We start from the raw sequence: 16,323 nt of genomic DNA, 5'->3' as shown, positions 1-16,323 counted from the left end.
TAGCTAATACAACTGCAGAAATTACATGGCTACAATCCTTATTACGGGAGCTAGGAGTCTTCCTTCGTCATCCCCCAACTCTATGGTGTGATAACATCGGAGCAACCTACCTCACGGCAAATCCAATTTACCATGCCAGAACGAAACACATTGAGATTGATGTGCATTTTGTTCGTGAGAAGGTCGCTAATGGCTCAATTATCATCAAGTTTATCTCAAGCAAAGAACAGTTAGCAGATCTGTTTACTAAAGCTCTCCCTACAGCACGTTTTTTGCAATTACGAAACAATCTCAACGTTTGCCTTCCTCCGCTGAGATTGAAGGGGCATATTAAAGCACACATTGAAATTTCTATTTGTGCCACGTCTGCTTTTTCACCACATTATTTTAAAATATTATTTTAAAAAAATGAAAATGTGGGTTTGGGGCGGCTGCCGTGTCACCCCTTTAATAAAATTAAAATTTTAAATTTTTAAATAATATAATAAAAATAATAATATTTTAAGATGATGTAACGAAAAACATGACGTAACATTAACTAAAATTGCGAAAATGGACAGAAAAATTATGGAAGCACCGATTTCAAATTCGAAAAAAACTTTAAGTAGCAAAAATTGATTTTTAAAAAGTAAAAAAATGATTTCAAATTGCACTTTTGTCTAGGAATTTATTATAGATTTTCTTTAAAAAAATAAAAATAAAAATTGTGCATTTTAGAGTAAACGTACCACTTCTCAAAACAAATTATTGCTACTATAGTGTAGGCCGGAGCATATATATTTGATAATCTCTTTCTTGATAGGATTATTGGACGCTTGCGTTAGGCTTAAACGCTTAGCTTTATGTGTTGAAAAAGCTAAGCGTTCACCTTTTTATGCTTCTTAGCAAGAAAAAAAATAATCCTATCAAGATGTTCGGAATATAATGAGTTGCTCGCCTTTTTTTTCTTTAAAAAAAATATATATATATATCAATAAAAAAAAAATTTACAAAACACGAAAAATTGTTCATAATTTCAAACCAAAATATAAAAAGCACTATCTAAAAAAATAATTAACTAACGGACCATTATCTTTTGGCTGACGTAAGTCCTTACGTTAGAAGTGTGATTACGATATAGGGATCGGAAGTCTTCGCCAATTGCCGGCTCCTGCTTCTATTTATCCCTCGTTTCGCCAACTACTCTCTCGTATACCTTTCGCAAGAGCCTTTTTTATTAGCAGGTGGTAGTGGTAGTGGTAGTGGTAGTGGTAGTGGTAGTAGCAGCTGTTGTTTGTAGAAAGGAAGAAATGGAGGCCGGAAGAGTGGGGAGGATAAAGCTGGGTTCACAGGGCTTGGAGGTGTCAGCACAGGGCCTCGGCTGCATGGGCATGTCCGCCGCCTTCTATGGCCTTCCCAAGCCCGAAGAAGACATGATCGCTCTCATCCACCATGCCGTCCACTCCGGCGTCACCTTCCTCGACACCTCCGATATCTACGGCCCCTTCACCAATGAAATCCTTCTCGGAAAGGTCCCATGTCCTTCTCTTCTTTCTTTTTTTTTTCGTTCGTTATTTTGTTCTTAGTTTTCATTTCTTGGGCCGCAGGCTTTGAAGGGAGGGGTGAGAGAGAAGGTGGAATTGGCAACTAAGTTCGGAATTAGCTATGCGGACGGTAAGTGGGAGACACGTGGCGATCCGACATATGTAAGAGCGGCCTGTGAGGCCAGCTTGAAGCGCCTCCAATTGGATTGCATCGATCTCTACTACCAGCACCGCGTCGACACCAGCCTTCCCATCGAAGTCACGGTTCGTTCCTCGCATCTTTTACCCGCTCATCCCCCGTACTTAGACTACCCTTTGTAAACCACAGGATGAATTAAGCAATTATTTTCTTGTGTATGATCTACTACAGATTGGGGAACTGAAGAAACTAGTTGAAGAAGGTAAAATCAAGTACATTGGTATGTCCGAGGCCTCTGCTTCGACCATCAGAAGAGCGCATGCAGTTCATCCAATTACAGCTGTGCAGCTTGAGTGGTCTTTGTGGTCTAGAGATGTCGAGGAAGAAATTATTCCTACTTGCAGGTGAGGCACCGATCAATTAATTACATTTCCTTTTTTGGAGGTTGTCAAGCCGAGAATAATCAAAATCCAAATTTCAATTTGTCAGGGAACTGGGCATTGGGATTGTTGCATACAGTCCTCTAGCGCGAGGATTCTTTTCGTCAGGGATTAAGGCTGTTGAAAAGATTATGAACAATCAGTTGCTGGTGACCTCATACTTTAAATTTCTTCAGTAGTCAACATTCTAGATGCTCAATGGTTTGCTAAAATTACACTCAATATATATGAACCAACACGTACCGTACCTCAGCTGATGTATGTTGTATTCATGTCATTGCTTGCAGTTGATACCAAGATTCCATCCTGAAAATATTGAGCATAACAAAACCATATTTGAGCGTGTTAATGAAATGGCAACGAGGAAGGGATGCACCCCATCACAGCTAGCACTGGCCTGGGTTCATCACCAAGGGAATGACGTGTGTCCCATTCCAGGAACCACCAAGATTGAAAACTTCAATCAAAACATTGGAGCTCTGTCTGTCAAACTCACACCAGAAGAAATGGCTGAACTTGAATCGTTTGCTTCAGAGGACGTTGTTAAGGGTGATAGATATTCTAGTGGAATTGCGACTTGGAAGACTTCTGAAACTCCACCGCTTTCTTCATGGAAAGCTGCTTAAGCACAACTGGCTTTCTGCTGTAGTGTCTCAATAACTTTATTAATATTATAACTGAAGTGCGTTGTGTACGTTCAAGAACTGTGCTCGGAATAGTTTATGTTCTATTAGAATGTTATTTTTAATGAAGATCAGGTTTGGTTCAGTTATCAAATATTTGTTTGCGATATCCAATGTTTGCAGAGAAATTGTACACAAAGTAATTAAGCTTAAAGTTTGACACAAAGTAAAAGAATGGACGGGATAGATTTCAACATTTGATTTCAACCAAGTCATTGAATACTAGGCCGGCCGTGATAGACAAAGCCACAAAGGAGTGAAGGACCAAGCTTTCTGTTGAATGAGATGATCTGGTGAGTGGTAACTGTCAGGGCCGGCCTAGCTACTCAGTGGTTTGGTTGAATTGGGAATCCAAGCCTTGGAACCACGCATACACTTACTTCAAAATACCGCATAATAAAACACATATTTAATATGTATGCATTACTGTCAAGAAATATTATATACCATTAATTTGTTTTATTGTTCTGATACTCTAGGCACTAGGAATACCACAATCTACATTCGTGGTTAACAAAAATTACTATTCGAATGCAGATAGCAGTTTGCATTCGGTTGCGGTTATTCCGCATACCCTTTACAATATATATATATCACACACCCCTTGCAAATATGATCCTGATCATAAAAGGATTGCTTTCTCCAAATGCACTATTAAAAATGTTCTTTCTCCTGTTCAGTGGAGTCATAACCCTTGGCAAGGAAAAAGATTTACTCAACCATTTGTTCCTCAAACTTATAATTATTTTGATTATCAAAAAGCTTGGTATAATACCTTTTTCCTTCAGAATAATCGTTATCAACATTCTTGGTTTTTTACCTTTGATAAAATTCATGAAATCAAAAATTTGTCTCTATGGTTTGATAAATGGTGGAAGCTTTTTGGAGCTGAAACTAGTATCCTACCTTCTCCCCTTTGTAACAAATTATTAGAATATTCAAATAGAGTCTGATTCTCTTGTCTCTTGTGTCGGCTGATATCATTCATCAAAGTTGTCTTCATTCAATGTCTTGCATCTTTTCAAGGGCATCTCAAAATAATACGGCTCATAATGCATCTTCATAAATGATTCTTCAAAAAGTCTTCATACTATTATTATTATCCGGATTGAATCCGTTGAGGAATTTTCTGTAGAATTTCCGCTGGAATTTCTTTTTTAATAGTACTATAATTTTGTTGTGCAGTATTCCATATGCCAGAATGATAACGGACTAATTGTTCTTTTGAATTAGAAGTTTTTTGCTTAAGGATACCTCCATATCCTATTTCTGAGGCATCAGTTTCAACAATTTTGAAAGTATTAGGAGAATGAAGACCTAAACAAGGAAGGACTTTAACATGTTTTTTAACCTGCTTAACAACTTCTGTGTGTTGATTAGACCAAGGAGGAGGATCTTTTTGTAATCGTTGATAAAGTGGTTTACAAATGATTCTAAGATTTTCATAATAATCAGAAATATAATTTAAGCTTCCTAGAAATCTTTGTAACTGATTCTTGTCTTTTATTTCATCAGGAAATTTATCTGCAAATTGTAATGACCTATTTATGGGGGTAATAGTATTCTGAACAATATTATGACCAAGAAAACGAATATTATTCTGAAATAAACTAATTTTAGTAGGTGAAACTACTAATCCATTATTCTTTATGATTTGGACAAAAGTATGTAAATGTTTCCAATGTTGTTCTATTGATTTTGAGAAAATTAAGACATTATCAATATATACAATGGAGAAATCGGAAAAAGGAGTGAAAATATCATTCATAATATTTTGAAATTCACTAGGAGCATTTTTTAATCCAAAAGGCATGACATTCCATTCATAGTGTCCAAAAGGGACTGTAAAAGCAGTTTTATATCTATCATTTTTATCTATTTGAATTTGCCAATTTCCACTCTTCATATCAAATTTTGAAAATATAGTAGCATCATATAATCTTGAAAGTAAATCTTTTTTATTGGGAATTGGATATCTTATCCATTTTAGAGCTTCATTTAAAGATTTATAATTTATAACTAATCTAGGGGCTCCTCTTTCTAATTCGGCATTTTTCTGGACATAAAAGGCTGAACAACTCCAAGGAGATTTACTTTTCCTTATTAGACCTTTTTGTAATAAGTCTTGGATTTCTTTTTTGCAATATTCTAATAATTCTTGATTCATTTGGATAGGTCTGAACTGCTAGCGTTGGTTTAGCGTGAGTCCGTTGGTCAGCCCGGTTAGCCAGGAGAGCGTTTAGGGTGGTCCCGGCAGTGGTCCCGATAGAGTTCGTATTGATTATTGAAAACTTAGAATATTAAAACAAATGATGGATTCAACCTTTAGGAACTCTTCCTCTAGGTCTCATAGGCCTTCTTTAGTTGATAGTAATAAAAGGAACGTCAGAAATAATGGAGAGAATAGAGTTATGAAAGATTTTGAAATTATGATGAAAATTAGAGATGAGTTAAATAGAAATTATGAAATAAATAAAGATAAAATACGAAAATATTTTATGTCTCCTGAAAATGATGATAAGAGAAAATGGTTTTTTACTAAATTTTCACAAATAGAACAGAATAATATAAGAACTAGATGGTATAATCATATGAATGAATTAAGAACAGATATATATTTCTTCCCCTGGTTTGAGCATAATTATGAAGAGATTAATATTAGAAAAGATAATACCACAGATAGAATTGAAAATAGTCAAATCATTAAAGAATACTCTCCTTCTGAATCTACATCCCCCACACACCTAGAATCACAAATAATTGTTTCTCCTCTTAAAGTAATAAGTCTTAATGATGATAAAAATATGAATAATAATCCTTCACCTAATGAAATTAGTCCTTTACCTAATAAAATTATTCATAAAGAAAATACTTCTAATGAATCATTAAGCCTTATTCATAAAGAATCACAATTAGTTATTTCTTCTCTTATGAAAGATAGTTCTGATAATAATATTGCATTACAAAATGATTTTCCAAATACTTGTATAAAAGATTTTAATAACAAATCAAGCAGAATTGAAAATCATATAAATCCATTAAAAATTAAAAATCAAGAAAAAGAAACTGAAAGACTTTTATTATATGAAACTCCTCCGAATTTACAATTTTCTTTTAAAATAAATGATACAGAATTATTAGAAGAAATTCCTAAAATTCCAAATCAAGAGAATAAAAATCATGTGTATACTTCTAATCATAGTGAAATTTTGGAAATTTCACAAGAAGATTCTGAAACAGAATTAGTCATTGATAAGTTACGATCTAAAGATCTAGATCTAAACAGAATGATTTTAGAAAATAGAAATGATAGTGGAATAATACTTAGGAATAATCATAAAGGAAATTATGTTACATATACTTCTATAATTCATAATTGGTATCCTAAACCTCCTGATATACAATTTGAAGAATTAGGATTAAAAGCTAATATAAGAAATGTTTACATAGTTAATGTTTTGCATAATTGGAATATAGATGATTTATCAGAATATGAAATTTCAGATATCTTACATAATATAATGATAATAACGAATATTGTTTATAAATGTCCTAATAAATCAGATTATCAAATATCTAATATTGTTTCAAATCAGTCTATAAAAGATGTTTTAAGATATAAGAAAAATATTTATAAAAATTTAAAACATTTAAAATACCTTTCTGCAACAGATTTTAAGCGGTATAAAGATGTCTTTTTTCTAGAATTATTAATCAAAATGAATAATAGAATCCCCTTTTGGAAAGAAAGATTTATAGATTATTTTGCCCATAAGGTTAAAGAAAAATTTAATAATTGTCACAATGATTGTATAAATTGTATGAGTCGCATATATAAAAGAATTATTAATGTATTAAAACATATAGAATTAAATTTATGTATGATTTATGATTTAAGATTAACAAATCATTTTAAGGATAAGAAATATGATAAAAAAGAATTAGGATCTTTTTATCAAAATAGTTTTCTAAATTATCAAAATAGTTTTCTAAATTGTTTTATTTCTTTAATAGCATCATCCATCAAGTATAAGTTTCATAAAAAGAAGATAAGATCATACAAACCTTATAAGACAAAAAGTTCTAAAACTTTATATTACAAATTTGGTCAAATTAGTTATTATAATTTCAAAATAAAAAATAAAAAACTTATAGCTAAATCCCAACTCTTAGATGTATTATCTAAACCTGAAGAATTATTACAAATTAATAATAACAATATTATATCTCAAAATGATGAATATTTTAATAATAAAATAAGATTATGTTTCTACAATAATAAAAATGCGTGTAGAAAAGATATAAATACTATAACAAAAGAAGAAATAATAATATTGGAATTAATAAATCAAATTGAAGATCCAGAAACAAAAATAAAATACTTATCTGAAATTGTTCAAAAAGAGAAGATTATTGCTAATGACATAAATTATAATCTTATCGATGTCTCTAAAAGATTTAAACAAGAGAAACATCCTACTACAGGTCCAGATTTAAAATTTGAAATTAATAAAATAAAACAAGAGATAAAAGAATTAGAAAATAATTTCAAGATCTCTAATGAACAATTAGTACAAGAAATTATAACATTACAATCAGAAGAACAGCATACCAAAAAGATTATACAGGATGATAAAATCAAAAATAATGATAATACTAAACATGATTCAATAGATAAAGAATTATTCATTAATCTTATAGATAGAATAATCTTTCAAAAATGGTATGTTGAAGTTACTTTAATTATTAATGCTGAATTTCAAATTACAACCATAGCATTATTAGATTCAGGCGCAGATATGAATTGTATTCAAGAAGGAATTATACCTACAAAATATTATGAAAAAACAACTGAAAAATTACATTAAGCTAGTGGAACAAGATTAAATATAGAATATAAAATACCTAATGCTCATATATGTAATGATGGAATATGTTTTAAAACCACGTTTATTTTAGTAAAAGATATTACCTCTAGAATAATATTAGGAAATCCTTTTTTAGCTTTACTTGATCCTTTTATAAAAACAGAAGAAGGAATTAGTACTGAAATTATGGGAAAGAAAATTCTATTTAAATTTATTTTACCACCAATGACTAAAGATATTAATATACTAAAAGATATTTCCATATTTCAAGATATTAATAAACAAATAAGAAGCAGAAAAGAAAAACAAATAATGTTCTTAAGACAAGATTTAAAACACAAAAGAATAGAAGAACAATTAAAGGATCCTTTATTAAAACAAAAAATTAAAAATTTTCAAGAAAAAATAGAATCAGATATTTGTGCTAACATTTCAAATGCTTTTTGGCATAGAAAGAATCATGTTGTTCAATTACCTTATGAATCAGATATGTAAAATTAAATTTTTATTTTGGGTATAATCTCATATGTGGATAGTGGTTTCTTAATTTTTTTTTTTTCCCTTTACAAATTATTAAATAGATGATGCAAGAAGTTAAATAATGTATGATAGAAATTTCTTGACAAAATTAAATAATTAGCAAGTGTAATATATATGAATAATAGTGTTCAACTATAGATAATGCATTTTTTGTATTTACTATAACAAGGCCCAAAATGAATCGTCAAGGCCTAAAACAAATCGCATTTAATAGATTCAATAAGCACGTGACTGCGGATAAAAATCACATGATATGAACACTTATATAAATGATAACTGCATTATGTAGATGCGAATTTTACTAATAATTGCATTCGCATTTTTGCCCCTAAACACACCCCTCTATAGATATTATAAAAATATTTTTGTTGGGGAGCTTCCTTCATTTGTCCTATCTTCAATCGCCCTCAAAGCTTCAAATGTCGCCCCATTTACTGGATGCTTGTGTTAGGACAGATCAAACGATTAGATTTATGTGTTCACAAAGTCTCATATACAAGAGTTATGCTTCGAATCCAAAAGCCAATGATATTTGGCTACTTCATAACACAATTATTCATCATTTTTGTCTTTATTTATTTATTTTTATGTATTTTTTTAAAAATAGATATCACAAAACTAGAGCTTAACCAATTTATGTTGTGTTATTATTTAAATAAAAACAAAAAATCAATAGTTATGATATGGTGTGACAAATGAGTAATGTTATATACACTCTCACTTATTCACATTTTTTGATAACTTTTAAAATTACAATTAAATTAAAATTCAATAAAAATTCATATCAAAACTAATAATAGTTTTAAAAACCACACCACCTAAAGGTATAGAGAAATAAGTATGAAAAAATGAGAGTATATATAACATTACTTGTGACAGATATCATTTTTCTATTAAAAAAATCTTATCAAAAAGATATTCAGAAATTTTTTTTAAAATTAATGTGACTCTTAAAATTACTATTTGATCAAAATTTAATAGTAATTTATTATTGAATCCAAATTTAATAGTAATCTATTATAAATTTAAATGTAATTATAATTACTTTAATTTTAGAAGAACAGAAGAAAAGGAAACCAGAGGATATGTGGCATTAATCTAATATAATTGGCTGACGTAGGTCCTTACGTACGTACGATGGGGATAGTTCTTTGACCCCGCCCCGCTGCCACTTACCAATCGCTGTTACAGCTTTCGCAAGATCCTTTCTAATCGATCAACTTGGGTTTCTGCTGCTGTTGGTGTAGAAAGCAAAGAAAGAAATAAATGGCGGCCGGAAGAGTGGGGAGGATAAAGCTGGGTTCACAGGGACTGGAGGTGTCAGCACAGGGCCTGGGTTGCATGGGCATGTCCGCCTTCTATGGCCCTCCCAAGCCAGAACAAGACATGATCGCTCTCATCCACCACGCCGTCCACTCCGGCGTCACCTTCCTCGACACCTCCGACATCTACGGCCCCTTCACCAACGAAATCCTTCTCGGAAAGGTCCCGTGTCCTTTGTTTGTTTGTTTGCTTGCTTGCTTGTTCGTTCGTTTGGTCTTAGATTTCGTTTCTTGGGCAGCAGGCTTTGAAGGGAGGGGTGAGAGATAGGGTGGAATTGGCAACCAAGTTCGGAATTAGCTATGGGGACGGGAAGATAGAGATCTGTGGCGATCCAGCGTATGTGAGAGCGGCCTGTGAGGCCAGCTTGAAGCGCCTCCAATTGGATTGCATCGATCTCTACTACCAGCACCGCATCGACACCCGCGTTCCCATCGAAGTCACGGTTTGTTCCTCGCATCTTTTACCTCTGTCAAGCACAGTGATTGTTTTCCATAATAGGTTAGTCTGGTTAGAGTACAGGATGAAAATCATGGTATCACTGTGTTGTCGTATAGTGATATAATTGCAATTACTTTTAGGAGCACAAGCAAAACAATTTGGGAACCCCTTATTCGCCTTTTTGTTCTACTTCAATCAATTCAACCTATGAGTTCCATCGGCATATTTTGAAGACTATCAATTTGTTCATATAAAAAAATTTAGCTTCGTTTTGCAATTTTCAAGAAGCTTGCAATTTAGCACCCCTAATTCTTCTATTCTGTATGATGTATAGATTGGGGAACTGAAGAAACTAGTTGAAGAAGGCAAAATAAAGTACATTGGTCTGTCCGAGGCCTCTGCTTCGACCATCAGAAGAGCACATGCAGTTCATCCAATAACAGCTGTGCAGCTTGAGTGGTCTTTGTGGACAAGAGATGTGGAGGAAGAAATAATTCCTACTTGCAGGTGATGCATCAAACTACAATTGCTTTTTTTTTTGAGGTTATAGAACAATTAAAGTCCAAATTTTAATTTTATTCCCCCAATTTTTCAGGGAGCTAGGCATTGGGATTGTTGCATACAGTCCTCTAGGACGAGGATTCTTTTCGTCGGGGCTTAAGTCTGTTGAAAATCTTTCCAACGATGACTTCCGAAAGGTTTGTACATCTACCGCAAATGTTGAGCTTGAAAATGAAATAGGCAATCATTTAGAATAACAGTTCTATAGCATCATTGCTGCACTTATGAGTATTCTGACTCACAAGGAACTGTTGGCTCAGTGGTTGACATTGTTAAATGGGATAAATGATATTTTAACATTGTATCAGACTGAGCTCCTAAGTTTGAATTTTGATCCTCATTTTCAATAAAAATATTCTCTGTGTTGTCTAGTTCACACATGAGGGTAAATATTGAAATATTAATTAAATGATCATTAAATTTATTATTTCTTATCAGATTAAGCTTTTAAAATAAATGATGCTTTAACGGACCTTACAAGATCAATATGCTTTTTTTTTTTTTTTTTTAATGACCTCATAGAGTAGTCGACTTTCTAGATAAAACTTAACTTGTGCTCACAATTTTCTTCAGTAGTTACAATATCCAAGTAGTCATAGTTTGTTGTGGTTTGCTAAAACTTTGGTGTGCATGTCTACTTTGTCTAGTGCTCATTGTGAATGTGTAGGAGTGTGGGCCACCTTAACTTCTCGCATAGCCAATCAGAATATTTAGTTCCTTTCTGTGATGGTATTTTCGTCCTAACTCATTATGCATGAAATAAAAGACGTCCTCAGGTGTTGATTTTCCCATCAACTCCTTTTGATTTTGCAAACTTATTATGAGCCTCACCTCAATTGATGGTATCACAAGCTTATTACCTCATACGGTTTTATTGAAAACTTTGTTGATCAGTATATATAACTAAAGGACAGTGAGAGTAAAGTTATCTTTCTTGTCTCATATGTAGATGATATTTTGCTTGCAAACAATAATCTAGGTTTTCTACATGAAACTAAAAATTTCCTCACTAAAATTTTGAAATAAAGCATTTTGATAAAATCTCTTATGTCATTGGCATAGAGATTTACAAAGACAAAAAAACAAAGAATATTAAAACTGTCTTAGAGGGCCTAAATTTTCACATTGGTGATGTAATATATGAAAGTTCTTCAGTGACACATAATACTAACCGACCCAAATAAAGTAAGCATGGGATGCCAAGATGCCAAAATCACACTCAGCGTAAACTGGCTATGGGGAGTATAAGTACTCATGCATTATGAGCCTCACCTCTGATGATGGTATCACAAGCATATTACCTCATACGGTTTGTTGAGAACCTTGTTCATCAGTATATATACCTTAATGTCAATAGGAATAAAGCTATCTTTCTGATATTATATGTAGATGATATTTTGCTTACAAGCAATTGCTTGATTTAGTTGAATCTCTTTCCGCTGTGTATTTGAACAAATTACTGTTTTATGTGCTAACATCCTTCAGTGTTGGAAAAATTAAGCCAGGTTATAGCAGCTGTGGATGCCTAGGGCCATAATCGCTAAGTTACAGGATAATGTTAAAGTGTGTGCCTTCATGAATTTATGAAATTTAAAAAATTATTGCCTTCATGAATTACACTGCCTCCTTGAAATATACTTAATGATTTTTCATTCTTATTGCCGGTAAGTATTTAGAAGGGTGGGTATACTTATCATTTAGTTGGTGAGTTTAATCTCAATGCTGATGTATGTATTTACTGCTTGCAGTCTCTACCAAGGTTCCAACCTGAAAATCTGGAGCATAACAAAATCGTATTTGAGCGTGTTAATGAAATGGCAACGAGGAAGGGATGCACCCCATCACAGCTAGCACTGGCTTGGGTTCATCACCAAGGGAATGATGTGTGTCCCATTCCAGGAACCACCAAGATTGAAAACTTCGACCAGAACATTGGGGCTTTGTCTGTGAAACTGACACCAGAAGAAATGGCTGAACTTGAATCATTTGCTTCAGGGGATGGTGTTAAGGGTGATAGATATATGGATGGCTTTGCAACTTGGAAGACTTCTGAAACTCCTCCACCTTCTTCATGGAAAGTTGCATAAGCACAGGCCTTTTGTTGCGTCTCAATAACTTGAATCCCCATCAGACTTTGTCAATATTATGTTTGAAGTGTGTTGAGATCTTGACTGCTCGGAATAATATATGTTCTATTAGAGTGTTATGATGGTTCTTGAAGATCAGAACACAGATATTTGGCTCAGTAATAAGATCTTTGTTTGCGATGTTCAACTCAATCATTAAGTAATGATAGATGTTTTGGCAGTCCACCCTTGTCCGCTGACAACCAGATCAGCTCATTCAACCGCCCTTGAGAGAGCTTGGTCCTTTGTGTGTCACGACCGGCCTAGAGGTACTCAAAGATTTGATTGAATTGGGGATCCAAAAACCTGGGTACCAATTGCCATGACCCCAACCATGGTCTAATTCAACTGCTAGTATTTCTTTTCTATGTTTAATCCAACTCTTTATCTCACCATCATATCAAATATATTGAATGCAAGCAGCTAAGAATTCCCTACAGTTATTGATCCAAAATATATATATATATATATATATATATATATATATTGCCTACAGTTTCTTCAAAATTGTACATTTTTAAATTATGTAAATTAAGGGCTTTTTTTGTTTTTTTGTTTTTTTTTGTTTTTTTTTTTTTTTTTGTATTGAACAGTGTGAAAAATTGTTACCCATTCAAATGATGACATATTACCTTGGTTCGGCTACTCCCAAGAGCCAAAATCCTCATAATTTTTTTTTTTTTTTTTTTTTTTTTTTTTATTTTTTTTATTTTTTAGAGAGTTTTGGCCTTTAGTGTGGCCGAACCATTCCAAAGGGCCACGGGGGTTGGTCGGCCACCCCAAGCCAGCCGGTATAGTGGCCCTTGGGATGGTTCGGCCAAAACCCTCACCTTTTTCTTTTTTTTTTCTTCCTTCCAAAATATGAGTGGCTAGCCACGCCTCTTTTTTCTTTCAATCTTTTTTTAAAAAAAAAAAAAAAATTTGAAGTTTTTTATTTTTTATTAATTTTTAAACATTTTCATTTTTCATTTTTTAATTTTTTTAGATTGTGACATGTGTCAACATCTTAGACTAGACAAGTGGCAGTCCGTTAAATTTTGGACAGAAAAATAGACGGAGGTACCAAATCCGTACTTTCTCAAAATTCAGGTATCATCTGTGAAACAAATTGAAACTAAGGTACCAAAAAATAAAGTTTTCAAACCACTGTACCAAAAAAATATTTAACCCTAAAAATAAAGAAAAAGCCTTTTGAAATAAATTGTTTTGACTGCCTCGATAACATGCCACTTTTTTAGTAAGTAACATTTTTCAAATACATATATGCTATTGATTGTTCATGAAGCACATATACACATACAAAATACAGAATAAGATCTTCTCCATTTCAAATCTATTTCATGGTTAGAATTTAAAGTTGATATATTTACAGTGTACATAATTCCACATTATTTAAAATTGTAAAAGGCATGCCAACATTGAGTTCATATACATTGTTATGTGCACAAACTTTAAATCATGACCTTGAAATAGAAACGTTCATACTCAGACTAATATGTACAACATAAAACATACATTTAATATGTATGCACTAATGTCAAGAAATATTATAATATTATGATGCTCTAGGCACACCCCCACTAAAGATATTTTTAAAATATTTTAGGGTGGCACTCTTTTCAATCACGGATTAGGATTATCTACAATTATTAGCCCGAATTTAAGATAATTCAGGCAGGTAATTGTGAAAGACTATTATAAAGCCTATCTGACTGGATAAGTGATTGAGCAGCCTAATTTTTATTTGGTCAAATAAGTTTTATAAGTGGTCTCTCACAATTACATATACAAATTCTTTCAAATTCAAACAAATAATTGTAGACGATGAAACTTGATCCTCACCCCCCCCCCCCCCCCCCCCCCCCCCCCCCCAGTTGTCTCCACCATTTAGTTGACCAAGACAACCAATTTATAGTGACACTGCTCAAACCATACCAGATGGAGTTCTGGTACGCATGCATCCACTTCTTCAAATTCAAATCCATTTCGTTTTGTGTTGTTTTTAAGGACGAATGGTTATGAATTTGCAATCAAGTTTAGGGAATATTTGAACGAGCAATTTTAACAATTTCATCACCAACATAAGAGCATCCACATACTGCTCAAATTCTTTCCATTTTAGCTAAAAATAAAAAAATAAAATTATTTTTTCCTATTTTAACTACTCATTGTTATGATTCCAAGTGTTAATTTCACATGACTTAATTAAGTACAATCTTAATTATGTGTATATATATTATGTAGTACTCTTCTCTTGCAAGTCGGTTTCAAGAATAGTACCATATAAAAAACCTACAATTCATTATTTGTTTTAGCTATCTACTTTCGTTATTCTATTTAAGTACTTTATCACATTATTAGTTGAGGTTTGAATGCCTTTACTTATTCATGTTGAAGAAGCGGTATAAGACTTTTTATTTATGTCTTTTGTGTCAATATAAATTGAACACGAATTAGGGATATCACCCTTTCTTAATTACTAATAAGATATACAGTCCATAAGAAGTAAGCCTTTGACTCAATTAATAATGTTATTTAATAAATTATTATATGGCTATCATTTAATTTAATAATGTGAAAGTAAAAATTAATTATTAAAAAAAAATAAAAATAAAACACTAAACCCATAAATCAGTAACATTAGCAGAGAAGGCGTTGGAGAACCATGGGCACGTTAAGGCTAGGCAGAGGCACGAGGGTGGAAAATGGCGCTATAAGATTGGCCGACGTACGTAAGTCCTTACGCACGCTAGAACTAGTTAGAAGTGTGATTATTTTATTTTTCCTTTATTTTAGGGGAAACAACAATTTCCCCCTGATGTTTACATCAATTTGCAATCCTAGTACCAATGTTTAGATTGCTTCAATTGCACCGAAAAAAGTTGCAAAAATTTGTAATCCACCCCCTTCCGTCCAATTGCTCAGTCCGATGAGACGGAAATGCACCCACGTGAGCGGCATGTGTGTTTTTAGTTCTAACTTCCCGAAAATGTCCTCATTTCTTCACAAAACGCACTGTTTTAGTAAAATTAAATTTTTTTTTTTAAAAAAAAAAAAAAAAAAAACAACTCGTCCCGTACGTGCATGCGTCATCTCTTCCTTAACAAAAACTGCATATGAGCAAAAGCCAAAACTCACAGTAAAACTGCAGAAAAACCAAGCCAAGCTGACTCTACAGAATAAACTAGACAAAACTACTAGAAGGCAAGGACAAGATAGCATCTAACACTATCAAACCAAGATCTCTTCCTTTATACTCCAATTTCTACAAAGATCCATATTCTCAGTAATCTTCTTGAATCTGCCTTTTCCCAGGACCTGAGTACGAACTTCTCAGAAGATTTTTTGCATCAGTTGCTCCTCTGTTTTGGGATGATTGCCATATTTAAGCTCATTGAGGTTTCTCCAAATGTTGTACATCGTAGCACTCAGCACCAATCTACAGATGTTAGCCTTGAGAGACTTATTCTTTTATTCCCTCTTTTCCAACTCAACCAGCTCCTCCCAGACAGTTGGAGAATTAAGAACATTGCATATGTTCATGCCTTCCCTCCATAATCTCAAACAGTAGCTACAGTTGAAAAACAAATGTTGTCTGCTTTCCATTCCACTCCAACAGAAAACACAACTATCATCCCCCCACATACTTCAACGCAAAGGGTCCTCCTAAACTTTGGCGAAG

The 16,323-nt window shown here is 33.0% G+C and overlaps 2 protein-coding genes across 3 annotated transcripts; both read left to right on the top strand.

The window, feature by feature from the left end:
• The first annotated feature begins 1,102 nt into the window (after positions 1-1,102).
• Positions 1,103-2,879, top strand: LOC133871275 (probable aldo-keto reductase 2). Of its 2 annotated transcripts, none has more exons than XM_062308693.1 (5): positions 1,103-1,511; positions 1,587-1,787; positions 1,894-2,066; positions 2,152-2,303; positions 2,390-2,524. In XM_062308693.1, the coding sequence occupies exons 1-4, from the start codon at positions 1,290-1,292 to the stop codon at positions 2,279-2,281; spliced, it is 726 nt and encodes a 241-aa protein (XP_062164677.1). In that variant the 5' UTR covers positions 1,103-1,289; the 3' UTR covers positions 2,282-2,303; positions 2,390-2,524. The 2 variants fall into 2 exon arrangements, with proteins under 2 accessions (XP_062164677.1, XP_062164669.1); XM_062308685.1 differs by having other exon boundaries at positions 1,105-1,511; positions 2,152-2,251; positions 2,390-2,879.
• A 6,501-nt stretch (positions 2,880-9,380) lies between these two features.
• LOC133871220 (probable aldo-keto reductase 2) lies at positions 9,381-12,794 on the top strand. Its single transcript, XM_062308622.1, has 5 exons — positions 9,381-9,678; positions 9,758-9,958; positions 10,289-10,461; positions 10,550-10,652; positions 12,264-12,794. Exons 1-5 carry the CDS (start codon positions 9,460-9,462, stop codon positions 12,600-12,602), a joined length of 1,035 nt encoding a protein of 344 aa, XP_062164606.1. The 5' UTR covers positions 9,381-9,459; the 3' UTR covers positions 12,603-12,794.
• Positions 12,795-16,323: the final 3,529 nt, after the last annotated feature.

The sequence above is a fragment of the Alnus glutinosa genome, chromosome 1, assembly GCF_958979055.1.
Source record: "Alnus glutinosa chromosome 1, dhAlnGlut1.1, whole genome shotgun sequence".
NCBI lineage: Eukaryota > Viridiplantae > Streptophyta > Magnoliopsida > Fagales > Betulaceae > Alnus > Alnus glutinosa.
Note: the sequence above shows the minus strand (reverse complement) of the source record. Positions and strands in the feature narration are given on the sequence as shown.

What these genes read in the sequence shown, in the direction of transcription:
- LOC133871220 (XM_062308622.1), top strand. Translation starts at nt 9,460, where the DNA reads ATGGCGGCCGGAAGAGTGGGGAGGATAAAGCTGGGTTCACAGGGACTG. An exon ending in GCGTTCCCATCGAAGTCACG is followed by an intron (nt 9,959 to 10,288) that starts GTTTGTTCCTCG and finishes TATGATGTATAG; the next exon opens with ATTGGGGAACTGAAGAAACT. An exon ending in CCAACGATGACTTCCGAAAG is followed by an intron (nt 10,653 to 12,263) that starts GTTTGTACATCT and finishes TACTGCTTGCAG; the next exon opens with TCTCTACCAAGGTTCCAACC.
- LOC133871275 (XM_062308685.1), top strand. Translation starts at nt 1,290, where the DNA reads ATGGAGGCCGGAAGAGTGGGGAGGATAAAGCTGGGTTCACAGGGCTTG. An exon ending in GCCTTCCCATCGAAGTCACG is followed by an intron (nt 1,788 to 1,893) that starts GTTCGTTCCTCG and finishes GATCTACTACAG; the next exon opens with ATTGGGGAACTGAAGAAACT. An exon ending in GAAATTATTCCTACTTGCAG is followed by an intron (nt 2,067 to 2,151) that starts GTGAGGCACCGA and finishes TCAATTTGTCAG; the next exon opens with GGAACTGGGCATTGGGATTG.